Consider the following 27,996-nt stretch of genomic DNA (forward strand, 5'->3'; position numbering starts at 1 on the left):
GGAGCTTGTGAAGACGTATACTTTTGGACCAGGTACCTCTCCCATGACTCCAAATCAGTAGGCTTAAATTGGAACCTCATATGATTTCCATGCACCTAGATTCGGGGCCGAAAGGCTGGCTCCAACAGCTCTTCCTCAAAAGCGCCACCCTGCCTTCATCACACAGTCCTCCCTTTCTTGAAACTGCAATCGGGCACGCTAGCATACACACTAACGAACGAAACACCACACGGTAGGCAACAGGCACAGCTCTAGGCCAGTCCCAGAATCTCTTCGTTAAGAAGGCTGCTTTGGCTGCCTCTGCAACTTCTTCTCCAGGTCCCTCAATCTCCTACACCATCCTAATCCTGATACAAATGCCAAGACGGAGCGGTTTCCCCCCCTATATCACTACTGGGGTGGAGAGAGCAAAGGGCCTCTTTAAAACTGAGGGGGCGGAGCCAGGAATGGGGTGGGGCGCGGGTTGCGGTCGCGGACGGATGACGTAACGCGGCGCGCCGGGTTTTTGCCAGTGCTGGGAGCAGCATGTTGGTCTGCAGGCGACTGACAGGGGCGCGAGCCCGGGAACCTCTGCTTGGGAGTCTCCGTGAGGCTTGGCGCCGCCGCGGCCGGACCGCCTCCTCTTACTCCACTTTCTCTGAGCCGTCCCAGGTGCGGGCGCTGGTCTATGGCAACCATGGGGATCCAGCCAAAGTCATCCAGTAAGAGTTGGCGCCGACACCGGGGAGGGAAACTGGGGTTTCTGGAGATTTTAAGGCGGGCGGCGGCCGAGGACTAGCACTTTGCCGTTCGACAGACGCCGAATCCCAGGGCGCGCTTGCCAGCTCGACACCGGTGCTTCCCGGTGGCCGAAGACCGGCGAGGCACAGGTGCAAGAGTGAAGGCCAGAGTTTATTGATCATACTGGTTCGAGAATTGTGGCAGGCATCATTCGTCTAAGTGGATGCTTTCGACTGCTTGTCTCGGCAACGTTCCGGGGTAGTTGTTGGTTGTTTTTTTTTTTGTTTTGTTTTTGTTTTGTTTTTTTTTTTGTTTTTTTTTTTTTTTTTTTTTTTTCTCTATTCCCATTTTGCAGATGAGAAAAAAACCGAGGCATAAGAAAGTTAAAATTAACGCTTGCCCAAAGTCGCCCGGCCATTGAGAATAGGAATTTGAACATACGGTCTGACAGCCTACCTAAAGTCTACTCCTGTTTTTAAATAGGTAGGTAGGAGGTTATTGTTTGCCTTTCACAGAGGTCGAGGGACTTGTCCAAAGTGATACGGCTAGTGATTGGGATAGGTGCTGGAATTCACCGCTGGCCCCTTTCTCCTGTGCGTGCCCTTCCATCACACCAGTAAGCATCTTGCACTAGTTATTAAGGACTTATTTAAAGCCGAGTTGGTACCAGGTGCACGCGTTTAATTCCAGCACTAGGGAGGCGGAGTTCAAGGTCAGTCTAGTCTACATAGTTCCAGGACAGCTAGGACTGTAGAGAGAGAAGCTGGCTCAAAACAAAAAGAAGTTATTTCGGGCTGGAGAGCTAGCTCAGTGGTTAAGAGCACTGGCTGTTCTACCAGAGGTCCTGAGTTCAATTCCTGGCACCCACATGGCAGCTCCCAACTGTTTGAAACTCCAGTTCCAGAGGATCTGACACCCTCTCACAGACATACATGCAGGCAAGACACCAGTGCAAACAAAGTAAATAAATTATATGTAAAAAAGAAGTTGTGGGGCTGGAGAAGTGGCTCAGAGGTTAAGAGCACTGGCTGCTCTTCCAAAGGTCATGAGTTCAATTCCCAGCGACCACATGGTGGTTTACAACCATCTATAATGAGACCTGGTGCCCTCTTCTGGCCTTCAGGACTATATGCAGACAGAACGAACACAATACATAATTAATAAACAAAAAAAATTTTTTAAAGTTGTTTCATAATCCTGCATCACACTTAGGGAAAAGGGTTATGAGTTTGAGACCAGCATTGGTTTCAATAATGAGCCTTTGTGTCAAAGCACGCACACACAGTAAAATACATTTTTTTAAAAATTAAAACTGAAATACAGTTTAAGGGCTGCACATGATGGTGTGTGACTGTAGTCGCAACTCTTGCTAAGGCAGGAAGTTTGTGGATTTAAGGCCAGTCTGGACTACATATTGAGACCCTGCCTCAAAACCGAAACAGAAAGACCATTTGGGTTTACCAACATGCATCGTCTTATCTTAGTCCTGTTTTCTCTCTCCTTCTCACTGTCTGTCTCCCTGTATAGTCCTGGCTAGCCTGGGACTTGTCGAGTAGACTTGGCTAATCTGGAACGTATAGTGATCTTCCTGCCTCGGACCACCCCCAGTCCCCAGCACTAGGACCAGAGGTGCCTGCTTCTAATTCTTTTGGGAGGGGGGCTCTTTTGTTGTGGCAGCCCTGGCTTGTCTGCCTCTGCCTCCCAAATGCTGGGATTAAAGGCCTGCAACTCCAAGTCTACACCCCCACCCCCACCCCCACTTTAACAAGGCTGGGATGACAGGCGTGTTCTCCACAGCTATGGCTCCTCTTCCTCTCCCCTCAGACAAGGTGTCCTTGTGTTGCCCAGGCTAGCCTGGAACTAGTGGCCCTCTCACCTCAGCTTCTGAAGGAATTGTAATTGCTGGTCCGCTGCTCTTTTAAATGGCTCTAAAGGTGGTGCGGCCCGTTGGTACACAGCCGTGAATTTATCTGACGCTCCGCTCTGCCTGTCAAAGCACCTCGCCTGTACGTAAACCATTATGACAGTTCTCTTTGCTGAGAATCAGGGAGTTAGAAAGGCACTACAGCCGAGTCCGCAGGTGCTTGTTGGTGGAGGACATTCGCTCACTCTTAGCCCTGTATGCTGTGTTTGTGAAGTGGCCCAGAGAACCAAGCGAACTTGCCCAACACTACGCTAAGCCAAGTTAGGGCAAAGAGCTGACTCCAAGTAGCCTAATTGCCAAATTGGTGCTTTCGCCTTAGCCCTACTCCAGGCAACCGTAACAGCTCTTTTGACTTGACTGGCAGGTTACATGTAGCATTTATTACTTGGCAATTCACATGCAGAAATTATGAATTAAGATCCAGCAGAATTTTAGGAAAGGATACTATCATAGGCATGGGGGCTCAAGAGGTTGACGGCTTGTCGAAGATCAAACTTATTTGGTTTTAGGAGTGTGTGTACGGGATGGGGGGGCGGGGTGTCAGAGGACAGCTCTCAAGAATCAGTTTTCTCCTACCATCTTTAGGGGTCTGGGGATCGAACTCGGGTCATCAGATCCGTGCTAGCACCTCTGCCGCTGAGGCTTCCTTCCCACCAGCCCAAAGCTGTGTTTTGCTCATCGGCAATAAATCATGCCAAGAACCACGTTTCCCTGAAGATTTTTGCTGCAGTGAGCTGATAAAAGCCCTAGAAGCAGGGCTCCTAATGGACCCAACATGATAGCAGTGTGGTGCTGCTGCCAAAGGCGTGACGTTTGTGTCTCTCTCATAGGCCTGCTACAGAACAACTGCTCCCGTCACGCTAGCTCACCCCCGAAGCCCATTTCATTAAGAAGTGCACCTTTTATTGAGTTCTCCTGAGGTGATGAGGAAAAGGCCTGGGGTGGTTAAGCAGCTGTGTGCAGTGGCTTTCAGATTGGTTTCCTGTTAGAGAACCAAGGACACTGAAACAGACCCAGACCAGTCTGTCTGCAGAGGCCTTGAGGCAAAAAAGGACAGCTGCTTTTGTCTTCTGTGTAGATCCTGTTGTTTTCAACTCCGCCCCAGCCCAAGTTCAGAGCATGACACTTGTAGCTCTGCAGCCAGAGCTTCACAGCTGGGTCAGTCACCCCTGTGCTACGCCTGGAAGCTATTTCTGGGCTCCGCCTCTGAGGTTGTTAGTAGGTCTGGGGTGGCCTAGTGTGGCCGTTTATTTAAGCTCTGCGGGCCTCCAGGTACCTGCTGCCCAGCCAGTGTTGAGAAGCAATACCTGTGGGTAGACAGACAGTAGGAACTGTCCCTGGTCTGGAGCGACCTTCCCTTCTGACCCAGATTCAGATAGCTTTGCATGTGGGCCGAGGCCAGTGACCAAGATGCCCTTTGTAGTCCTGTGTGAGATTCACAGCGGCCACAGGCGCCAGAGACTCAAGTGTTCTTTTCACATCCTACTGACTGGGCTTGTCTGGATCTGGTGACCGGTCGGGTCATGAAACCCCCCAAAATCCAAGCAACACTTCCCAGACAGGGGTGTCTTGTACTGTGTGGGCCTGTGCTCTGGGAGCTTCAGACTGCAGGTTTTACAGTATTCTGGACATTTCGGAGGTGGCCGTAGCCCTTGTTCTCTGTGCAGAGTTTCAGCTCCTGTACCACAGAGGTCTGGAAACCAAGGTGCCCCTTTCTTTCCTCCTCCCCACATCCCCACATCCCTCCCCGATCCTGCAGAGCAGTCCCTCGGAACTTTGTTGTTCTCAAAGTACTGATGTGAAAATAACTCTCACTCCAAGTAGCAAGCATGCGCTAAGTCCTCTGCGATGCTCTTCCAGTGGGACTGGGGGTGTGGCTCAGTGTGGTGGCCTTGCCTAGCATGCACAGGGTCCTGAGTTCAGCCCTAGGCCTCACGAGTCAACATCATCCAGCTTGGTTCACTCTCCGGTTTTAGCTGATGCGAAACTGAGCCTTGAGAGGATTGAAAGGCTCTTGCCCAAAGGACAGCTCGAATGTTCCTTCTTCTTAAAATACTTCATGGGAGTTGGAGGCATCCCTAGTACAGACAAAGGCTGAAGCAGTTACAGGCATCTCAAAAGTCTCTTCAGGAAGAGATGGAGTTTAAAATTAGGATTATGAGCTGGTCATGGTGGCACACGCCTCTAGTCCCAGCACTGAGATGGAGAGGCAGGCAGATCTCTGCGAGTTCAAGGCCAGCCTGGTCTACAAAACTCCAGGACTACACAAAGAAACCCTGTCTCAAAAAACCAAAGAAACAAAAACAAAAAAGACCATGATAGCTTAGAAGAGAAAGTGAAATTACAGGTCACTGAGTGGCCCTGAGTTTCCTGTTCTTGGTGAGAAGGGCAGGCCTGCCCTAGGGTCCAGGAGAGTCCAGTCTCTGCCCTCTTTCCAGCTCCTGTGTCCAGCTGGTGTGGTTGCTCACACCTGTAATCTGAACACTCCAAGCGGAGGCAGGAGCATCAGAAGTTTGAAGCCAGTCTTCAATACATACTGAGTTCGAAGCTAACCTGGGCAATATGAGATGGGGTCTCAAAACACCAAAAGAAACCCCCTTCACCCTAACTGTAGCTTCTCACCTGCCAGCCGCAAGATGAACCCACACTGGGAAACCTTTGCTACATACCTTTCTGACTGAAGCCAGGTGGAATTCCGGGGGCCTGGGTTATGTTAGTAATGCATTCTCATTACGGGATGCTGTTTATTCTTAGAGTTCTTTCTACACTTGATGCCAGTGTCATTTTAAACTCTACAGATGACTTGGTTCTTAAATCAGAATCATATTACCTTTTTTTTTTTTTTTAATTGGCATTTTGGTTTGGGGCTCTGTTGAGGGCTCTTTTCCATAGTCAAAGATGAAGGAAGTAGACATAATGCTCACTGATACAGGAAACTAGCCAGCACCGGTTCTTTGAGGAACAGGTAGGTGCTGGGCCCTGGAGATTCAGAGGCAAGTGATTAATATGTCTGTCCCCAGGCTAGCCCAGGAGTGGGGCCACTGTAGCCCAACGGAGCAGGTGCTATGATAGATTCACAATGTAATGGGTATCCAGAAGAGGGGTGCCTAGTCCCCTTCTCTTGTCCTTGGGGAGTCATACTAGCAAGAAGCCTAAGCCCCACTGGAGATGGAGTGATGCCATGTGAGAGGAATGTCCTAAGCAAAAGAGGCTGCGAGTGCAGAAGCCCGGAGGGCCTCATGGCCTAGTGCTGCCTGGGAGGGAGCTGTGTAATAACTGACCCAGGGGAGATTAAGCCAAGGTCATGGGAATCACGCTCACACTGGTGTCCATGTCCTGCCCCACTGCCCTAGCTTCCTCCTAGGTTGCCCCAGAGGCGAAATGTGGCACATTGAATCCCACAGTAGGTTAAGAGTTTTCCTACGCCCTGAGCCTCTGCGAGGGAGGTGCTGTCACTCAGTGTGGCTCCAAGTCACATTCCCATCTGTCCTATTACATGCTGCGAGACCTTTCCCACTCAGGAAGTCGGAAGGGCCTTCATTTTGGAAGCAGATGGACAGATGATAAATCCGTACTAGCTTGAGATGTTTCGTTGAGGACCACGTGCAGGAGCAATGGTCCACACTTCAGTCCTTCCTCTGGCACTGAGGACTAAAGTGAAGAAATCACGGCAATCCCTTCTCTTGGCCAAGATCAGCAGTGGGGATGCATGCTATCCCACAGCCTCCATGCCAACAATAGACGCTTACAACTCCTCCTCTGTGAACCTCAAAATCTACAATGCCTTTATAGCCTGCAGTGGTTTGAATAAGTATGGCTCCATAGACTCCTGTGTTTGAATGCTTGGCCCATAGGGAGTGGCACTATTAGCAGGTATGGCCTTGTTGGAGGAAGTGTGTCACCGTGGAGGCGGGCTTTGAGGTCTTATATATGCTCAAGCTACACTCAGTGTGGCACACAGTCTCCTGCTGCCTGTGGATCAAGATGCAGAACTCTCAGCTCCTTCTCCAGCACTGCCTGCACGCCGCCATACTTCCCGCCATTATAACAATGGACTAACCCTCTGAAACTGTAAGCCAGCCCCAATCACATGTTTTCTTTTACAAGAGTTGCTGTGGAATGGAACAGCAATGGAAACCCTAACTAAGACATAGCCCGTTCTCCCCCAAACAGCACTCTTTCAAGATGAGGCCTTGTAGTAACTCGCTTTCTGTCCCAACACATGCATGAGACAGCTTAGGAAATCGTTGGACTTCATTTGGGTGGGGGTAGCCGATGACTAGCGCCATTGCTTCTGGGTAGGGGTGTACACCGAAGCCGTGCATGCACCTTAGCCTGAGCTAGAGAAGAAAGGCCTGAAGACCTACCCCAGGGCTCCACCTCTTACCCACAGTGCCCTGGCCACCAAACCTCTAGCACAGGGACGTTCTGGTCTGAACTGTAGCTGATGCCTCTCAGTACAGCACTGCACCATGGAAACTGAGAAACAACTCTTCGCTTCTCTGGTTGTCATGACAGTTCTGTGAGAGTCTAGCACCACTGGACTACCTGCTCCAGTGTCATGGGATGCTGAGGCAGGAGACTTTCATGAGCCCAGGAGTTAAAGGTTAGGCTGGGCAACATACTGAGACCTTCAAAGAAAAAGAATGTGTGTGTGTGTGTGTGTGTGTGTGTGTGTGTGTGTGTGTGTGTGTGTGTGTGTGTTGTGTGTATGTGTTTTTGCAGAAATTATGTTTGATAACCAAAAGATGAGTCCCAAGTAGAAGGTGGGCAGGATTGCCTGAGGCACAAAAGCCAACAGAGGCCCAGCAAGACCAATGAGTGACAGAGTGCTCAGGTCCCTAAGAGTCCAGGACCCCTCTAGATCTCCACCAGCTAAGGCCAGTCATACTCCCTGTCAGGTCAGGAGCCAAGGAACCTCCCTCCTGCTATAAAGTCCCAGCATCCCAGGCACTTCTCAAAGCCACAGAAGGCAGCTGTTGATCACAAGGACCACATACAGACTCAGGAGAGCCACAGGAGGTGCTGGTCACCTTTGCCCAGTGATACATGAGGGCACACATTCCTGGCTCACATGCTGAGCAGACGGAGAGGTCTCTCGCTCTCTCAGTTGGGTCTGTCTGAAATTATTTGCAGTGATGAAGTGAAAAAAAATGAAAGAACAAATGGTTGCTAATTAAACATGGAAGGCAGGAAAGAACGCTCCGCAGAGCTGGCCAGTGTCTACCTTACCCAGCAGATAGAAATGAGCCGGTCCCCAGGGGACTGGGCTCTTTTTTTCCCCCTCTCAAAAGGCTCTTTCTTCTGCCTGCTTTTGTTTCTCTTGTACTTCATATGGCATCACAGGTGTACAGCCTCGGCCTCAAAGGAGCCATTGTGACCTTATCCAGCCTGGAATCTGTCAATTGAGACGGTGGCAGCCCTCGGAGTTGCCCGGCGCCGTCATCAGACTCACGGGGGAAAGATAGGAACAGTGCTGGGGAGGTGACTCGCAACCTAGCCCCATTGTGTTTGGGTGCCTCATTTGAGCTCTGCAACACAGCCGTCCCTTGGTGAACTTAAAAGGCAGAAATGGGACAAGAATTGCTATCATTGCACTGAAGGGCCAGCTCCTGGAATTCAGACCCAGTCCTGTATTCCTTCGTGTCTCAGCAGCCGTATCCTTGACGACGCTGTTAGAGCTGCCTGAAGGAACAGCCGTGTCTGTGGTATTGATGGCATTCCACAGGGGCAGGCTGGGGCCAGTCTCCCTGATGAGATGCAGCTGGACCAACACAGCTCACCCCAGATGGGGAGCAAGTATCAGGCCTCCCACCACCACCCACCAGTGTGTGCAGCTTCCACTTCCCAGACTCTAATCCTGCCCGGCCCGGCCCTACCCACATTTCTGCTCTCCTCTGCAAATCTCTGCTCAGCTTTCCAGGAGCAAAACAAGCCCAGGGAGATTTTGTAGTCCAGTGTCCTACCTGCTATTCCGAGGTTGGCTGGTCTGTGAAAATCACCTTCCAGTCAGGGCAGCTGGACCAAGCCTCCGGGGTTCCTTTACTGCAGGACTTCTCAGAGCCTTTATGGTGCCAGTGTGCTGACTCTTAGAAAGGGGATTGGCGGTCAGGGTCTCCCAGATGTACTGAATCTCGGGGAAAGCTAAAGTCTCCTAGGAGAATAGCCCAGTATGGCATAAGAACAAGGCTTTCATCTTTCTTTTTTTAAGATTTGTTTATTTATTATGTACACAGTGTTTTATTTACATGTATGTGTGCACACCAGAAGTGGGCACCAGATCTCATTATAGATGGTTGTGCGCCACCATGTGGTTGCTGGGAATTGAACTTAGGACCTTTAGAAGACCAGCCAGTGATCTGATGTCCTCTTCTGGCGTGCAAGCAGAACACTGTATACATACTAATAAATAAATTAATTAATTAATCTTTTTTTTTAAGTGCATGGAGCTGGTGGTGGTGCACACCTTTAATCCCAGCACTTGGGAGGCAGAGACAGGGGGATGTCTGTGAATTCAAGACCAGGCTGGTCTACAGAGTGAGTTCCAGGACAGCCAGGGCTACACACAGAAAAACTCTGTCTTGAAAAACAAACAAAACAAAGAAAAAAAAAAAAAAGACTTCATAAACTAAAACACACGAAACCTCCATGAGATGATCTTAAGTGGTGTCACCCCTGCTGCATAACAAAAGAGCTAAGTAAGTGACCATGGCCAGTCCCAGGAAGAGGGTCAGAAAGCATCTTAGAGGAAGTAAAGTTTGAGCTGGGTCTTTAAGGCTGAGTAGCATTTTTCATTTCATGGAGTGGAAATGAAATTCTTGACTGAGGGAGGAGTGTGTGGGAAAATGTGCAAGAAAAAAAAAAAAAAGAAAAGCTGGGTCTAAGCAGCTTGAGCTCCTGGGCTTTGCCAGCTTACAGGAAAAGTCTGATTATCTGTCAGGACGCAGGACAGCGGTAGGGACAACACAAAGAGACAGCTAGTGGGAAAGCCCACTTGCTCAGGGCTGGAACTTTCTTTGGGATAAGGACATAATGCATAGAGTCCCAGAGAAATCTCACTGATGGCCTCCCCATGAGGTCTACAGGGAGGCCCTGGCAATGCCAGCCACCCTTTCCTGTCCCTCAGGCTGATACAGCGAGGCTCAGTCGCCAGGCCAGGCCAGGCCAGGGCTCCTTTCACCGCTCGGTTTGGAGTCTGCTGCTTACTAATCTGCTGCTTACTAGGTGGCTGCTTTTAACATCTGACCACCGGGTTCAGATCAGATCAACCACCCACCACAGTTAGCAGCCTGAGCGAGTTATTTACCTCTTCTGAGCTTTTGTTCCTGGGCTATGAAAGCAGAACAATGATCTGCAAGCTATTGAAATAGGGTGGAATCTGGTCTATAAAGCGCTTGGCAGGGAGCCTGGCTGCAGAACACTCTGTAAGCAGCAGTTATTATTGTAAGGGAAAAACACACACACACACACACACACACACACACACACACACACACACACACACACGAGAAACTCTTAGTACCTACCTTTCTTTTGCAAAGCCTTTTCTTCTGTCCCTGGTTTCCCACTCCTTCCTAATCATTTCTGTGGTGAGCTTATTTTTTTAATTTCTTAGCAGTTCTTAATCATAGTGAGACCTGTTTTTTTTTTTTTTTTTTTTTTTTTTTTTTTTTTCTTTTATGGGATCCTGACAGCCCAGGGGTTCCTAGCTTGTGTTCCCCAGATTCTCAGAGGTTCTTGTAGACTCCCAGGATTCCCAAACTCATGTCTAGATGTTGGTGTACAACCACGTAAACAGGATCAGCTTTGACTCACAGTGTGCACTTCAGAATCTCCAGGAGAGCCAGGCGTGGTGGCTCACGCCTTCAATCCCAGCACTCAGGAGGCAGAGGCAGGCGGATCCCTGTGAGTTCGAGGCCAGCCCGGTCTACAAAGCAAATCCAGGACAGCCAAGGCTAACATAGAGAGACCCTGTCTCGAAAAACAAAACAACAACAACAACAACAACAACAAAAAGAATCTCTGGGAACTGTGCTCCCTCCTAATGTGCGTGACCTGTTATACATCCCTCACAGAAGTTGTAAAGCTCTCAGCACAGAGTCTGGGGAGGGATGGGGGAGAATCTGCCTCTATTGTTACTATTAGTATAAAACATTATTTGGGGGAAATCACACTTTTAGCCTAAGATCATGCCTCGGGTCTAAATAAAAAGGTGAGCTTTCTGGAGGAGGCCGGTGGATTACCTCAGCTTAGTGTGAGGATACTGTGGCACCAAGCTAGGAGCCTCTGATTGACAGTTACACGATTCTGCTAAGTAAAAATTAGGAAAATTATTACTTTGTAGATATATTTGGGCAGAGAAATATTGCAGACCTGAAGCTTTGTTTCAGGAAAGGAAAGGAGTTTGCAGCCATTGAAAAGTCACAGGGTGTAAAATTAAGTGCTTTGTATGCCCGCTCTAGCTTCCAAATAGTGACACGGAGACCTATTATATTTATTAATAAGCTTCGAGCACTATAGCTGGGCAGACACTCATCTATTCTAGCCTGACTGCTGGTCTGGCCCACTTCCCAGCCACGTGGCCCATTACCTGCCATCTTAGTCTCACTCTGGCTATTCCTTTTTCATCTGTGTCCTCATGATGACTCCTTCATGACCTCTCTCTCATGGCAACCCTCTCTCTCCTGTCCCCATCTGGGACCCCTCCCTGGGATCAGAAGTCCAGCCTCATGACCAGATCGCTAGGTACAGAAATACTGACTGGACTGCAACCAGATCTCTGGGTACAGAAATCAGCATTTGAATACACAGTGCACAAATCTATCCCCCAACAACAGGGACTCTCTGGTATAATGCAGTGATAAGTGCTGTCTATTCAGCAGCTCTGCTGGCTACTTATATGTCAAGTGACACAAGCTATAGTCATCTGAGAGGTGAAAAAAATGCCCCATAAGCTCAAGCTATAGGCAGGCAAACCTTTAGAGCATTTCCTTAGTTAGTGACTGCTGTGGGAGGGCCCAGTTCATTGTGGGTAGTGCCGCCTCTGGGCAGGTGGTCCTGGGTGCTATAAGAGAGCAGGCTGAGCTAGCCAGTAAGCGCCCTTCCATGGCCTCTGCAGAGATGGTGATTTTATGTTTCAGAGTGCAGACTTCTCTCACAAGGACCCAGGTTTGTTCCCAGTACCCATATTAAACAGCACACAGCCGCCTGTAACTCCAGCACCAGGCAATCCAACACCTCTGGCCTCCGCAGACACCTCTCCTGAGATGCATAGACAGACGTACAGATAATTTTTAAAGTAAAACTATAAAGGGCATTTATCTTGGGACTGGAGAGATGACTCAGCAGCCAAGAACACGGGCTGCTCTTGCAGAGGACCCACATGATGGGTCTAGTTTGAGAGGAACCAGTGTCCTCTCCTGGCTCCGTAGGCAGACACACACGTGTGCTACACATACATACACATAAGCAAAACAGTTATACACATTATACATTTTGAAGCCAGGTCTCACCGCATAGCCCAGGCTGGAGTCCAGCTCACCATGCCTTTGTGTCAGCCTCCCAGGTGCTGGGAAAGGGTATACCACTATACCCACCCAAAAACACAAAACTTTTATGTAACAAAAGTTCCCTCAAAGTCCCCTGGCAGGTCTTTTTTACATGTGTGGGGTCTCCATGTGTGTGCTTGCACCATGTGTGAGCTAGTCCATGCAGGCATGTGTAGAAGCTAATGGTTGACACTGGGGCATCTTCCTCAGTGTTTCTTCGTGTTTGAGACAAGGCCTCACACTGAACTTAGAGCTTACATTTCTGTTAGACTGACTGACCGTGAGCCCAGGATCTGCTTTTCCCTACCTTGCCTCCAGCCCTGGAGTTCCAGGCTTACCCTTATGTGAGTGCTGAAGGCCGTGCTTGCGCAGGAACCTTGAAAGCTGCTAGGAGGGAGACAGTTCAAACCTTCATCACAAAGTAGCCTAGTGCAAAGAAGAAATGTGCTCAAGGTGTGCAGCCACCTTGTGGTAGAGCTTGAGGCCAAGGTTTCCACCCCTGTCCCCCATCCTTTCTAGCAGACCAGGACCCCAACCCAGAAGGGCCATCTCCCTGAGTGTGAGTCACAGTCAGAAGAGACATTTCATAGATACAGAGGTTCTCTTGCCGTCACGTCTCCTCTGCCCATGCATGTTGAAGCAAACAGAACAACACATGGGTGGACGGGGCTGACCCAGAGTTTCCCAGCTGTGCCTGTTTGCAAGAACCACTTAGGGTCCCCTCACCCGGTGACGCTGGTCCAACAGCAGCAGCTGTATTAACACTGAGTGCACTGCATGGTTCTTAGAACCAAGCAGGTTCTGGGGAACCTACGGCCAGGCCACAGAGGTTCACAACCACTTCTGTCCCCAACTGAGCAGTAGCACTAAGAGGCCACCAAGCATGATCCGCTGAGCTGGTGTGAGCCCGTACGCTGCTGGTCCTCGAGGCACCTCATTTCCATCAGAACCGGATTGCTGGGCTCCCGCGGCTGCCGACCTATTGTGGGGGGACATTTGGACAGAAGACACTTAGTCTCGGCTACTGACAACGACTTCCTGTGGCTTTGTGCTTAGACTGAAGAACCTGGAGCTCACCACTGTGGAAGGATCTGACGTCCATGTGAGGATGCTGGCAGCCCCGATCAATCCATCCGACATAAATATGATCCAAGGTAACCTTGGTTTCTGGAGCTTGTGGTAACGGGCTCAGCAGCTGCCTCCTTCCCACTCCTCCTCAGGCAGGGTATGAAGCTCTCAGGACTAGCGGCGGCTGTCCCCTAGAGGAGCTGTGGGCACACAGTGTCAGCCCCTCTCCGGCCAACCTCCAAGCGTGAGGCTCTGTGAGTTGGGAGAACTGCAGTAGTGGTAGAGCCCACCCCTCTGAAGAGCCCGTGGCATGCTGGACTCCTCTCGTACTTGAACTAACCCTTGTGGTAAGCATGTACCTGACCAGCACTAGCTCCTGCAGTCAAGCAGAAGGCCAGGGCCTGGTTAGGTGGCCAGCTAGGGAGAGCAGGGCCCTGCTGAGCTCATGTGACTGACCCCAAAGTCTAGGCCCTCCAGAGTCTCAGCCTATCCTCGCAGTGTGACTGGTTACTTTTCTGAGGCCACAGTAAAACACCCCAACCAAAGCACTTACAGAAGAAAGTTTGTTTGGGCGTGTGGTTCCAGAGGCTTAGGGTCTGCAGTGGCAGGGCGCGGGCAGCAGGAGCAGGAAGCAGAAGGCTCACTTTTTTTTTTTTTTTTTGTTTTTTTTGTTTTTTGTTTTTTGTTTTTTAGACAGGGTTTCTCTGTGTAGCCTTGGCTGTCCTAGACTCACTTTGTAGACCAGGCTGGCCTCGAACTCACAGTGATCCACCTGTCTCTGCCTCCCAAGTGCTGGGATTACCGGTGTGCGCCACCACTGCCCGGCGAAGGCTCACATCTTGAACCCAAAACACAGAGCGAGCACTAAGAATGGCACACGCTAAAAAGTCAAAAAAAAAAAAAGAATGGCACACGCTTTAAAGACTGAATCCCAACCTCAGTGGCCACTTTCTCAGGAAGACCATGCCTCCTAAACTTCCCCTAAAAGTGCCACCAGCTCAAGGTCAAGCATTCGAATCCCCAAGTCCATGGGTGATACTTTTATCCAAGCGACCTCCTTTACCCCCTCTGAATTCTTCTCTCCAGGGAACTACGGCCTCCTTCCCAAGCTGCCTGCTGTCGGAGGGAACGAAGGTGTTGGGCAGGTGATAGCAGTGGGCAGCAGCGTCTCTGGACTGAAGCCAGGAGACTGGGTGATCCCAGCAAATGCTGGTTTGGGTGAGCTCCCCCAGGTGTGAGCAGCCACGCCTTCTTCTGCATCCTAGTGCATCCACCCTGCAGCTGCACCCCCCACTGGCTCAGTGTCACTAAGAGGTGCAGGATTTACTGTTAATAGGCCTGCCTCTAGCGGTGTGGAGTTGAGCCAGAAGCACAGAGTCCTGTTTGTTGTGCTGTGGAGGGCCATGCCTGTGTGTACATCTCCTCGGCTCCAGAGGGCTCCAATCTGACTAAAGTGTCAGGCAGTACCTCAAAAAAGGGAGTACCCCAAAGCCACAGGAAGCAGAAGTGATTGTGGCTGCTCCGAATGCACGTCCATGAGACAGACAGAGATGTTTGTGAGGAAAATTCAAGCAAGACTGTGTAAGAGAGTCCATTAGAGCAGGTTGTTGATGGGAGTTGTTTAGGCAGAGATGAGCCAAAAGGCATTTCCTATGGAAGAAGCAAAGCGAGCAAACATCAGGGTGAGTTTGGGAAATGGAAAATCCAGAGAAGCCCCAGCAGAGGATTTGCCTATGGTTACATAATGAGAAAGAAGGTTCCAGAAGTGGAGTGGGGCCACACGGGGTATGGCCCAGAGGAGCCAAGCTGAGGCTAGCATTTGGTGTATCTATGGAAAGGAGTCATTAGTGTCCTGCTTTCCAGTCCTTGTGTTTTCAAGGCACGTCCATTATCCAAATGGACCTTCGCGGCAGCCACAGGCGGGTAGTGTTCCCCAGGATGAGTGAGGTGGCCTAAGGTTAGAGACACCTCCCCGAGAGGGTGAAGGAGAGACCAAAGAAAAGGGTAAGAGAGCTTTAGTAGAGGCAGGAAGATAGTGCGCACACCACACCAGAGAAGCGGAGGACTGGGGCCTCTCGGCTTCGTCTGCTGAGGCCTTGATTAAGGTGAGTGTGAGAACTGCTTTCTGCCCAGGATGAAATGAGCCTGGGATCTGAAAACAGCTTCATCTTCTTAGGCAAGCTGAAGAAATAATTAACCCACATTTTGTTTCTGTTGGCTTTTTATCCCCTGAGACAGTGTAAGCCAGGCTGGCCTCAGATTGAATCCACCTGCCCCTAGCTGCCAAGTATGGGATTAAAAGTGTGCGCCACCACACCCACCTTTTAAAAGATTTTTCAAGTTTAGTAAATGCTGAGTATTTAAAGTTTAGTAAATGCCCACATATACATTTGAGTAACACAAGTGTGCAGAGCCCTCAGAGGCCAGAAGAGGGCGTCTGATCCCCTTGGAACTGAAGTTATAAAGGTTTGTGAGTGAGCCCTAATGTGTGTGCTGGGAAGTGAGGCCAGGTCATCTTGAAGAGCAGCCAATGCTCTTAACTTGGAGCCATGTCTCCAGGCCCTGTTTCTTCTAGTTTTTAATGTTAGGGTGATAAAGCCTGTTATGTGTCCCCAAACAGTAGGTGTTTGAGATATAGCAGATAGCTAACTGAATCGACTATCTCAGGTTTACCATTTAGCATTTTGGCCAGGGTGGGCACCTCACTACACTTATTGCCATTAATTTACCCTTTATCTTTGGCATCAGTTTGAGGCCCCAGTCTTCTTTGTCTGTTCATTTCTACAAAATAATGGCATGCACTTGAGGGTCCCATATGGAAAGTCTCTAGCGTTTGAATCTTGAGTTGACCTTTTTAGAGTTCACCTCCCCCGATTCCCTAGTGCCTTGCCCAGGGGGGTGGCAGGCAGTATCTACCCAGGCCAGTGGCGCATGAGTCGCTAATGCTGAGGAAGCAAATGTGCTCAGACTCAAACCCAAAGGGAGAGCGAGCCCAGTGGAGCCCTTTCTCCTGCGTGTCCCACTATACTCTGTCAGGACTCGTGGGCTGTGACTCACGAGCCTACCTTAAACTAGTGTCATTAGTGTACATCGCTTTGCATGTAACTGTGGTGAGGATGGGACACCACGAGCTTTTCTCTTCCCTCCAAGCGCTCCTCGAAGTCTGCCCTCCTCAGGGCCCTTGTGCCGAGAAGGGTGGCCTGGGGTTGGGTGTGCAGGGGCTCCTCCCTCACCACCCTACCTCATCCTGCCTCAGGAACCTGGCGGACCGAGGCTGTGTTCAGTGAGGGAGCACTGATCAGCGTCCCTAAGGACATCCCTCTCCGGAGTGCTGCCACTCTAGGTGTTAACCCCTGCACAGCCTACAGGATGCTGGTGGACTTTGAACAGCTGCAGCCAGGTAGGAGCCTGCAAGCTGGGGAAGCAAACCCAGCTCTTTCCTCCGGGGTGCACCAAATCTCGGCTCAAAGGACTTGGAAACTAAGTGGCACACATGGCGGAGGGAGGGGTCCCTGGGGCAGTGACAGGCTCTAACCTGAGTAAGTTTTACTGCTCTAGGCTGAAAAGATGTCAGTGGGTTCCTGGAAAACACTCAAGAGGACACACTATGAGAAGTGCTGGTCACATTCCCCCTCTTCCCCCCACCTCCACCCCAAGGTGGGGCTGGAATGCTGTCACCCAGCAAAAATATGTTGAGCTGTGCTAAGCTTTGGGGACACAAAGCCAGGGAAACTAACACAGTCACTGTTTTCAATAAAATGCTGAAGTCGGTGGTAATGGTTCCGCTCAGCACTTCCACCCGCATGAGCGCCTGTGCAGGCATCCTCCCTGTGGCGTGCATCTTTAGAGCAGGGTAGAAGGGCCTGTTAGTGATTAAGGACTCAAGCCCCAGGCAGACAATCAAGGTCTGAACCAGGCTTCACCTCCACCAGCCGTGCGAGTTCACCACCGACATCACTGCTCACCCATAAGATGGGAAGTGAGGGGTGCCGGAGACTCGCGGGTCACACAGGGTTAGTCCTCTTCATCAGTGAGGTGTGCTGCTGCATGAAGCTGCTCAGCACAAGTGTCACTCCAAAGGCAAAGACTGAGTAGGCATTGAGGCATTTCTTCAGGAATGGGACAGCAGGACAGGCCCGAGGCAGAGCCCATCAGAGCCTGTTGCTGCTGCCAGCAGTCCAGCCCCAGTCCTGCTGGGGATCCCTCAGGTTCCTCATACACACACTGCAGAGTTAAGCCCGAAGTCAGAAGACTGGCCGTCTTGATTTTGTTGCTTTTGAGGGGTTTGGTTTGGTTTGTTTACAGTTCTAGGGATAGAATCTGGGCCTGGGCACGCCAAGCAATCACTCTACCCCTCATCTCTGCCCCCAGCCCAGCCCTACCTTCCCACTGTGTGAGGGATCTCTCTGCACACAGGGCTTGAGAAATCACCTACCATCCTTCTTTCCTGCCAGCGAGGAAACTGAGGCCTTGAGGCCAAGAGCTCTTGGATTATGATAAAATTAGATACCACTGAAAAAGGCCCTCAGCCATGACAGGGAGTCTTAAGTGTCTTTGGTGGAGAAAACCAGGAATGAGAAACTTCTGCTGGATCCCTGGTACAGCCAGCACTGGGCCCTCATCTCATGTTCTCATCCTGAGGTCATTCCTGATTAGGGCAGCTCTGTGCTTGCCAGAGCCAGGCCTTCTAACAACACCCACTGTAAGTGCCGGCAGCCACCTCTCCACTTTGCAGCCTTAGGGCTGATGAGGCCAAACAAATCTGTGACCTGTCTCAAAGGAAGAGTAAATGTCACACTGTCCTCTAGAACGTAGATGTATATGAACATGGATAATGGAAACCAAAGTTTGGCAGCCCAGTACTTGCCTACACTATTTTTGTTACTGTTCTGTGTTCCTGAACTCAACTCAAACTGAACAAGTCAACGCTACTGTCAACCTACACAGCTGGTTGAGAATGCACTAGTAGTGACAGGTCGGAGCCCTGGCCAAGGCAGATGCGCATCCTTGACCCAGGAGTCTGCCACTAGCTGCAGCCCATTCGGCACTGCCTCCCGCTGCCTTTCAAAACCAGACAGTGTTTCCCAGTCAGCAGAGAGAGCATCTTCCTGCTCATTTGGCTTCGGTCTGAGATGCTCTGGTAGGTGCCCTCGGGCCTCCGGTTCTCTAGGGAGACACACTGAAGCTCTAGGCAGACGTGATGTGGGCTGCCTCGCTTAGTTACAGGAATCAGGGAAGCAGGATGCACACCCAGCTCCGTTATCTGCCAGACCACACACACACTCCCCAGTGCACCCCACTGCCTCTCCACTGCTGAATTGCAAGGCTAAGCCTGGACTTTGACCACACTCATTCTCTAGGGGAGAGGGTACAGCTTGGCGATAAGTGCTCTCTTGGCGTGCTCAAGGCCCTAGGTTCCATCCCTAGCACCACAAAGCAAAAGCAAGCATCCTGTAGGGCTCTAGAGCTGGTTGTTTCCCCAGTATGGCTCACATCTATTTCAAGTGTACCATTACTAAATAAAGCGTAAGGGAATAAAGTATGGCCTCCCCAGGTCTGTAGGTAATTGATAGACATGGACGTGTGCACAGCTGAGTATAAGACACGGTTATGGCCTGACCATTGACGAGATACCAGAGTCCTCTGGACTTGATGAAGGAAGCTGCAGTGAGCTGAACTTAAAAAGGAAGAAAAGCACTCTAAACTTAGTGTGGGCCAGCGAGATGACTCAGCAGGCAAAGGTGCTTGCCACCGAGACTGACAGCTGAGTTCAGTCCCTGAGCCTATGTGGGAGAAGGGAGAACTTACTCCTGCCAGCTGTCCTCTGACCCACACATACACACAAAGAAATGTGAATGACTAAATAAGCAACCAAATGGCCCAAGCAGAGAACAGAGGACACAAAAGATAATCAAGATCAGTCACATAGCAGGGTCTGAAACATGGTCAGAGTGGCCAAGTTCTCTGAAACATTATGGGTGTGGTGAGATGTGGAACATATGGAGATAACAGTGAGTGATAGCTCCACTGCTGGGTCCTGGATCCCCCCTAGAAACCCAAGCTGGGAGCCCGCTGGTTTGCAGCGCTTGACTTGGGTCTCTTCCACAGGAGACTCTGTCATCCAGAATGCGTCCAACAGTGGAGTGGGGCAAGCAGTCATCCAGATCGCCTCAGCCCTTCGCCTAAAGACCATCAATGTGGTCCGAGACAGGTACACAAGGGAAGCCAAACCTATATTGGAAATTAGGCCTTTCCCCCTCGTGTCCCTGTGCATACCCATGTCTCCACCAGATGGCGCCCTTGCGCAAGCATGAGCGGCTGGCTGCTGAAGTACAATTCCCTGGGCAGATGATGTTGGGGGAGACAGAGAGATGACAGAAGGAGGGAGAGATGGTCCTTACTGAACAGTCAGGAGTGTCGGAGACTTGGCTTAGGATAACTCTGACCTTCGGCACCACAGTTCCCGTTTGGGAAGGTCTTGAGTTGTACAGCTCTCCAAACTCTCTAGCCCTATTGCTTGCGTTTGTGCACTAAACTCAGCTGTGAAGGAGGTGGGGCAGGCTTGTGATCTCTCTTTTACAGATGAGGAAGCTGAAGTTTCCGAGAGAGGAAGCAGCTTGCTCGGGAAGACACAGCAAGTCAGTAACAGACTTCCCTTCTTCCCATTGTCCCCTCCAGCCCCTTTAAGCCTCAGTGAGCTCCAGTGTGGCCTTGAGTCTGTTCTTTTAGGGTCAGGACTTACCTCAGCCCTTGCCTCTGTGGTGGTGACGATGAAGTGATTCTGTGTGCCTGGGCCAGAGTCCAGGGCCACTGCGCACTGGAGTGTTTGCATGACACCCTGCAGTGCCCTAGAGAGCAAGAGGAAAGAAAGTGGTGTTCACGGAGAACTAGGGGGTAGAATGGCTCCTTCCCAGGCACAGAACTCTAGCACTGGACTCTGACAGGGTTTTCAGATTATCTCCCAGCCTGGCTCTGTCCAGGGAGGGATGGCCAGTAGGAAAGTGAGGCAAGAGCTAGTGCAACACAATTAAAGTATATGGACGGTCCCTGCTTAAGATCTGGCTTAACCTCAGTCCCAGGTCTCAAAACATGTGTTCTCGGGGCTGTGGCAGAAGGTTCTGGGAGCTTAAGGGAGGGCACATAGCCACTGTGACCAAGGCCCCTGATTGTGTTTGGTTTCCAGACCTGACATCCAAAAGCTGACTGACAGACTGAAGGAGCTGGGAGCTGACTATGTCCTCACAGAGGAGGAGCTAAGGATGCCCGAGACAAAAGCCATCTTCAAGGTACCCAGCCAGGAGCTGGAGAGGCCCTCAAGCAGTTAAGAGTGCTGCTGCTCTTGCAGAGGACCCTAGTTTGAGTCCCAGCACCCACATGGTGGCTCCCAACTATCTGTAACTCCAGTTCCTAGGGATCCGATACCCTCCTCTGATCTCCATGGGAACCAGGCGTGCACACGCGCACGTACACACACACACACACACACACACACACACACACACACACACACACGGCACAGAGACAAACATGCAGGCAGAACATTCACATCTGCACACACACACACACAAACACACACACAACAAAAGAAGTCTTTAAAATTTTAAAAATAAAGACCAACAAACCCAGCTAAGAACACCTCCCCCTCCATCCCATGCCATCTCCCTGAAATTGGGAAATCTGGGTGCTAGCTCCTTGCTCTGCTCTGCAAATCATCTTCTCTTCTGAGTAAAGCCCACCCAGCTGTAACCTGGGGACAGCAAGCTGTAAGTGCCAGAAGCAGACAGACATGAGGCAAGCGAGGTTTTAAATATTTGTGGTGTTCTCCATCAAGCCGGATGGCAGGTGGGAATCAGAGCTGGGTGAAGGCATGGAAGAGAAGGAAGGAGAGAAGCTCCTCAGGAAAGCTCTAGAAGATAGCTGACACAGATGCTGCATAGATGAGAAGGCACTGCCTCAGGACTGTGTCATCACTAAGTGGTGAGGCTGGACCCCGTTGCTCTGAACTCAAAGCCCATGCCTTTCTAGAGCGCCCACTCCAGCAGCCCCATAGGTGAGCAGACACGCTCTGTGGCTTTCTTCACTATTCGGAAGGACCAAAGTCCTGCTATGGAGAACAGTTTGCCCTGGAGAGCATTGCCGCCAGGGGGAGGTGAGCGCATCACCTGTAAACTTGTGTTCCTTGACTCTGAACAAATGCTCCCTGTCTGTGCTTCCCATCATCCCGGGATGGACAGCTGGATGGAGCTGCTAAAGCCCTTCCCGGACAGATAGCAAGAACCAGCCCAGAAGTCGTCCACACCCCGGTTCCTTCTCTCGCTGACTCAGCATTTGATCCTCAAGGTGCTGCTTGTAGCAGCTTCAAACCCTACCCGTGCTCGCAGGCAGCACCCTCACTGTGGCTCCTTACTTTCCAGGCCCTGCCCCTGCCGCGACTGGCTCTCAATTGTGTCGGCGGGAAGAGCTCCACAGAGCTGCTGCGCCACCTAGCGTAAGTCCCTCAATATGCAGGTCTCTGGCACCCTGGCCTGTACTTCCCACCCTTGAGCCCTGTCGATGAGAAACGTTTTCTCCCCCAGGACCCAGGAGTCCTCTTAAAAAGTCACAGTTAGCCAGGCATGGTGGCTCACTCCTCTAATCCCAGCACTTGGGAGGCAGAGGCAGGCAGATCTCTGAGTTCAAGGCCAGCCTGGTCTACAAAAGGAATTCCAGAACAGCCAGGGCTACACAGAGAAACCCTGTCTCAAAACAAAACAAAAAGGGGGCGGGGCTGGAGAGATGGCTCAGACGTTAAGAGCACTGTCTGTTCTTCCAAAGGTCCTGAGTTCAATTCCCAGCAACCACATGGTGGTTCACATCCATCTGTAATGAGATCTGGTGCCCTCTTCTGGTGGGTAGGCACACATGCAGGCAGATACTGTATAAATAATAAATAAATAAATCTTTTTTTTAAAAGGTCACACAGTCTGAATTAAGTGGCTTTGAAATTGTTTAGCTGTCTTTTTGTTTTTTTCCCAGAATATTCAAGAACCAGGCCCAGCAACAAAGGATAAATCTAGCACATGCTATCCTCAGTAACTCACTGTAAGAAATTACACTAGGAGGGCTGAAGAGATGGCTCAGCAGTTAAGAGCACTGGCTGCTCTTCCAAAGGTCCTGAGTTCAATTCCCAGCAACTACATGATAACTCACAACCATCTATAATGACATCTGGTGCCCTCTTCTGCCGTGCAGGCACACGTGTGGGCAGATCACTGTATAATAATAAATAAACAATTTTTTTTTAAAAAAAGAGCCGGGCATGGTGGCACACGCCTTTAATCCCAGCACTCAGGAGGCAGAGGCAGGCAGATTGCTGAGTTCGAGGCCAGCCTGGTCTACAAAGCAAATCCAGGACAGCCAAGATAATACAGAGAAACTCTGTCTCCAAAAAAAAAAAAAAAAAATTTTCTTTTTTTTTAAGAAAGAAATTACACTAGAGCTAGGCATGTTGGCACCTGCCTGGAATCTCAGCTGAGGCAGGAGGATTACAACTTAGATGCCAGCCTGGGCTATATGACAATACCCTGCCTCAAAAACAAAACCAAATAATTGCATTTGTGTCGTGCCTGTTTGACTGTTGAGAGGGGTGTCAGCCCCTTCTGGAGAGGGCACCGATCATGGCCCCTTCATTGCCCACATCACTCCTCAGCTGAAGAGCTACTGCATAGCACTGGTCTTTGTCTGTTTGTTTGTTTTAAAGATTTATTGATTTATGTGTATGAGTGCTCTATCTGCATGTACACCTGCAGGCCAGAAGAGGGCACCAGACCCCAGTACAGATGGTTGTGAGCCACCATGTGGTTGCTAGGAATTGAACTCAGGGCCTCTGGAAGAGCAGACTGTGCTCTTAACCGCCGAGCCACCTCTCCATACCGGCATTGATCTTTAGAGTGAGCATTTACAGATGAAGAGACAAGTCCTGAGCCATCTTCATTACGCCACTCAAGGTCACACTTTCCTAGAGCCCAGATTAAAGCTAGCCTCTTCCATCTAGGAGGCAGCATACAGCCACAGCCTTCCTGGGTGGGGTGAAGACATGGTTTCCCAGTCTTGGGTCATCATCTTGACCATCTCGAGCATGAGCATGTGTGTCCCTGGACTTTGTTTTGAGAAGGGCATTTCCCTGTAGCTGAAGATGGCCTTGAACTTAACTTAATCCTCCTGCCTCAGCCTCCCTAGTGCTGAGGCTGTTGGCTTGTGCCCCCATGCCTAGATATGTTATTTGCTTGCTTGTTTGCTTAAGACGGTCTCACCGGAACCCTAGCAGGCCCGGAACTTGCTATGTAGACCAGGCTTGCCTCCAATCAGATCAGACTGCCTCTGCCTCTCCAGGCTGGGATTAAAGGTACATGCTACCATGCCGAGCACACATGATATTTTCAGTAGAAGTCCCTGCCTCCTAATTCTTTAAGTCAGAGGTTAAAACTGAAAAGCTGTTTGTTTGTTTGTTTGTTTGTTTCTTCTTAACCTCCCCAGGGACTCTAAGAGCCAGAATTGGTTCTTGTAAGTACCTTAGCGGTTTCCTCTTGGAGGACTTTAGGCTATGGTATGTTCTGTCTTTGCCTGAACCCTCTCTCCATTCTCTGGACTGTGCAGGCCAGGAGGAACCATGGTGACCTATGGGGGAATGGCCAAGCAGCCCGTAACCGCCTCTGTGGTAAGCTGGGGAGGTGAGACCTACGGACCGGGCTCAGATGCTGCTTTCCTTGTGCTGCAGCTGTGTAAACTCAGGGGACCCATCCCTGAAGCAGTGCTCTACGCCCCAGAGCCCCAGCACATCCTTCTGTGTCCACAGAGCCTGCTCATTTTTAAGGACCTCAAGCTTCGGGGCTTTTGGTTGTCGCAGTGGAAGAAGAACCGCAGCCCAGGTGAGTGCCTGATGGCCTTGATACCAAGGGTTACAGGAAGGTATGGCTACAGAGTGCCCAGCTGTCTAAAACCTACAGTGACTGAGTCCTCAGCCTCACAACAGGATAAAGGGCAGCATTTACCATAGTCACAGTCAGCAGATCACTTCTGGGTACACCTGGCTGGTCCTTAGGCACAGAGTCTAGTAAGATGGACTAGTTCTGGGGAGCTGACTGGGGTCATGGGGAAGCCTGCCAAGTAAAGAGAGCAGGCTAGGTGCAATGGTATACACATGTAATCCCAGCCCCCAAGAGGCCTCAGTGGGAGGATTATGAGTTCCAGGTCATCCTGGGTTATACAGCTAGATGCTATTTCGAAAAAAAAAAAAAAAAACCAGTTCACGTGGTGCTTTCAGCATGGGCCTGGCCTAGCTGGGGAACTGTGGGTAAGTCACTGAATTTCTGCCTTGGCTTAAGCATTGTGAATTTAAATTCTTTTGAGCCATTTGACAGAGGAGAAAACTGAAGTTCAGAGCCACTAAGTCAATTGCACAAAGCTATCCCATCTTAGGAACGAGGCTGCCAGAGTGAGCAGGTGGCCCTCTGACTGCTAGGGCCTAGCTCCCCAGATTAGAGCCAAAGCTAAGAATGAAGAATGACATGGAGTTGGCCAAAGGAGAAGGAGGCAGGGGTAGGAAAGTGGCATGTGCAGAAGCTCATCCGGCGGAGAGGGGGAAGAGGGAGAGTAGCCGCGCCTAGCCAGACCAAAGAGCTTCAGCATCAGCAAGAGACTGTCTCAAAAATAAAGCTGCCAGCCGGCCATGGTGGTACATGCCTTTAGTCCCAGCACTTGGGAGGCAGAGGCAGGCATTTCAAAACCAGCCTCATCTACAAAGTGAGTCCAGGACAACCAGGTCTATTACACAGAGAAACCCTGAATGGGGGTGGGATCCTGAGAATGATGGCACATACCTTTAATCCCAGCACTTGAAAGGCTGAGGCAGGTGGGTCTCCATGGTCTACATAGAGAGTTCCCGGCCACTCACCACTACATGGTGAGATCTTGTCTCTAAGTAAGAAATGTGGGCTGGAGAGATGGCTCAGCAGTTAAGACCACTGTCTGATCTTCCAGAGGTCCTGAGTTCAATTCCCAGCAATCACATGGTGGCTCACAACTATCTATACCCTCTAATGCCTTCTTCTGGTGTGCAGGTGTACATGCAGATAAAGCACTCATACATAAAATAAAGACATAAATTGTATGTATGTATGTATGTATGTATATAGAAACATGCCAGGCATTGGTGGCACATGCCTTTAATCCAGGCACTCAGGAGGCAGGGGCAGGAGGATCTCTGAGTTCAAGGACAACCTGATTTACAGAATGAGTTCCAGGACAGACAAAGCTACACAGAGAAACGCTGTCTTGAAAAATGAAGATGAAGAAGCAGAGGAGGAGGAAAAAGAAATAATAAGAAACATGACTGGGAGAGCTGGCTCATAGGTTAAGAGCACTGTCTGCTCTTCCAAAGGTCATGAGTTCAATTCCCAGCAACCACATGGTGGCTCACAACCATCTATAATGGTGCCCTCTTCAGTCTGGCAGGTATGCATGAAGGCAGAGCAGTGTATACAAAATAATAAAGACATCTTTAAAAAAAAAAAAAGAAACATGACTAAAGGAAGATACCTCAATAAGTGTGTGTTGGTCTCACTTACACCTATACACACTTAGAAGTTCATACACTGCACCAAAAGTAAACATTTAAAAAGAGAGAGAACCCAGCACACTGGGCAGGTCCTGACACCTCTAGCATCAGGGCTGGTCTGGGACTGAGAAGTTAGAGGGCAGATAATGATCAGATTACAAAAGGCCTAAGAAGCCTTTTTTTTAATCCATACTGCTGCCTTGAAAATAACTAGGGAGCCAGCATGGTAGATTTTGGTTGGAGTGTGTGTGTATGTTTTAAGACGGTCTCACTACATCACTACATAGCTCTGGCTGTTCTGAAACTCACGATATAGACCAGGCTAGCCTGGAACTCAGAGCTCCACCTGCACCTGCCTCCTAAGAGCTAGCAGTAAAGGCTTGTGCCACTGTGATTTCATCAGGAAGTAGGACTAAATTTGAAGGTTGAGTTTATTTCTATGAAAAGCACTTCTCAGCCAAAGCCTTCACTGCTGTTCCTACACTGTGTTTGGCCCTCAGCAAGAGGCAGGCCCAGGAAGGGATAGTGGCTGCCCCAACTGAGGAGTCTAGTGGAAGCCCAGGGCTGTCAGGAGAACTTCCCCTCATCTGGTCTCTTGCTGTCAAGCAGTGTGCCAGGTCTTCTGCCTTTCTGGCCTCCTCCAGCTCTCCTAGTTCAGTTATGCTGCCCTCCCCACCCTTCACCAGTCCTGTCCTGTGGATCTGAGCCCTCGCTGAGATGGGTAGTCACTGCCCACTCTACACTTCCTAGGACCACTCTGCATGTTTCTCTGTCTCATGTTCACCGTCTCAGACCCCGGTGGGGACAAGCCAAGGCTCTGAGGTCTCATTGGCTGAGGGTCATCTCCCTAGACCTCACCTGTGGCACCTTGCTTCTACCTCCTGCAGACGAGTTCAAGGAGCTGATTCTCACTCTCTGCAGCCTCATCCGGCAAGGACAGCTCTCAGCCCCCGCCTGTTCCGAGGTTGCCCTGCAGGACTACCAGCAGGCCTTGGAAGCCTCCATGACGCCCTTTGTGTCATCCAAACAGATTCTCACCATGTGATTACCCCCAGAGGACCAGGAGGAAAGCAGGAGAGACAGGACTGGCTGGCTACTGGCCCCTCCATGAGGCCCCTTCTCCAGGCTGCTTCCCCTCACTGCCTCTTTTCACTAGGAGGATGGGAGGCCAGCCCTAGGGTCCTTAATAATGCCTGGACTTCCTGAATAAAGGCTGGAGAGTAGTGGTCGTCTCTGTGGGGGAAGCCGTGGGCGGGCTGCCTCTCAACCCTAGGAGGGCACTGCCCTGCCTTTCCACCCGTTGCCCTTAGCCTGACCACTCGAAGCAGAGGCTAAGAGAGTCCTGCCAAGTGCAGAAGTCATTCTCTGCCCTCAGCAGTGTGAGCCCTACAGTCTGGCAGAAACAGAAAGTGGTTAACTTCCCCTTGGTGTGTGGCTCTGTCTAGGGCAAGAGGATCTGCTCCCTAGAAGGTGAGTGCCAGGCTGAGATCATTAAAGCTTAAGAGACACAGGATCTCAGGTGTCTAGGCCACCTTCAGGGAACTTCAGATGAACCTGAGGGAATAAACATTACACCTGTGGTTCTCAGCCAGGGGCCATTTTCAACCCCAGAGGGACATTTCTGGCTCTTACAACTTGGGGAGGGAGTTGTTATTTGCCTCAACCAGGACCGAGATCAGTACTGTTAAATATTTTACAGCCGGGAGTAACACACACCTGCAATTCCAGTAATTGGGAGGCTTAGGTCAGGTGGGTTGCCACAGTAGGGAGCCAGCTTAGGCTACACAGCAAGACTGTGTCTCAGAGCTCTTATAGAGGGGACCAAGGGTGTAGGCCAGTGATGCGAGCGCTTCTCCAGCATGTATCAGATGTTGGGTTCCATTCCCGTAACTGTCAAAAGAACAAATCCGTCACATTTGAGCGACTCCCACGAAGAATCATCCTGCCCAAAGGTTCCTCGTGCTGCTGTTGAGAACACCTGCATGAAACCCCTAAGTGGAGCCACCATGACTGGTGCTGAACAGAAGGCAGGCAAGGCTGCAGCTGCAAACACGCCTGGGGTCCGCGTAGGGCTTGCTTGAAGGACAAGTTGACAGGTTGACTGTGAAGAAATAAGTTGGTTTCATCCAAGAAAAAAGAAT

General features: G+C 50.4%; 1 protein-coding gene across 2 annotated transcripts; it reads left to right on the top strand.

The window, feature by feature from the left end:
* The first annotated feature begins 525 nt into the window (after positions 1 to 525).
* On the top strand, positions 526 to 27,019 carry Mecr (mitochondrial trans-2-enoyl-CoA reductase). Of its 2 annotated transcripts, XM_051170949.1 has the most exons (11): positions 526 to 701; positions 8,226 to 8,318; positions 13,249 to 13,346; positions 14,347 to 14,478; positions 16,517 to 16,660; positions 19,369 to 19,471; positions 20,444 to 20,546; positions 21,675 to 21,748; positions 23,896 to 23,956; positions 24,095 to 24,167; positions 26,743 to 27,019. In XM_051170949.1, the coding sequence occupies exons 1-11, from the start codon at positions 526 to 528 to the stop codon at positions 26,898 to 26,900; spliced, it is 1,215 nt and encodes a 404-aa protein (XP_051026906.1). In that variant the 3' UTR covers positions 26,901 to 27,019. The 2 variants fall into 2 exon arrangements, with proteins under 2 accessions (XP_051026906.1, XP_051026905.1); XM_051170948.1 differs by lacking the exon at positions 8,226 to 8,318.
* The last annotated feature ends 977 nt before the right edge of the window (positions 27,020 to 27,996 follow it).

The sequence above is a fragment of the Acomys russatus genome, chromosome 29 (assembly GCF_903995435.1).
Source record: "Acomys russatus chromosome 29, mAcoRus1.1, whole genome shotgun sequence".
Taxonomy (NCBI): Eukaryota; Metazoa; Chordata; class Mammalia; order Rodentia; family Muridae; genus Acomys; species Acomys russatus.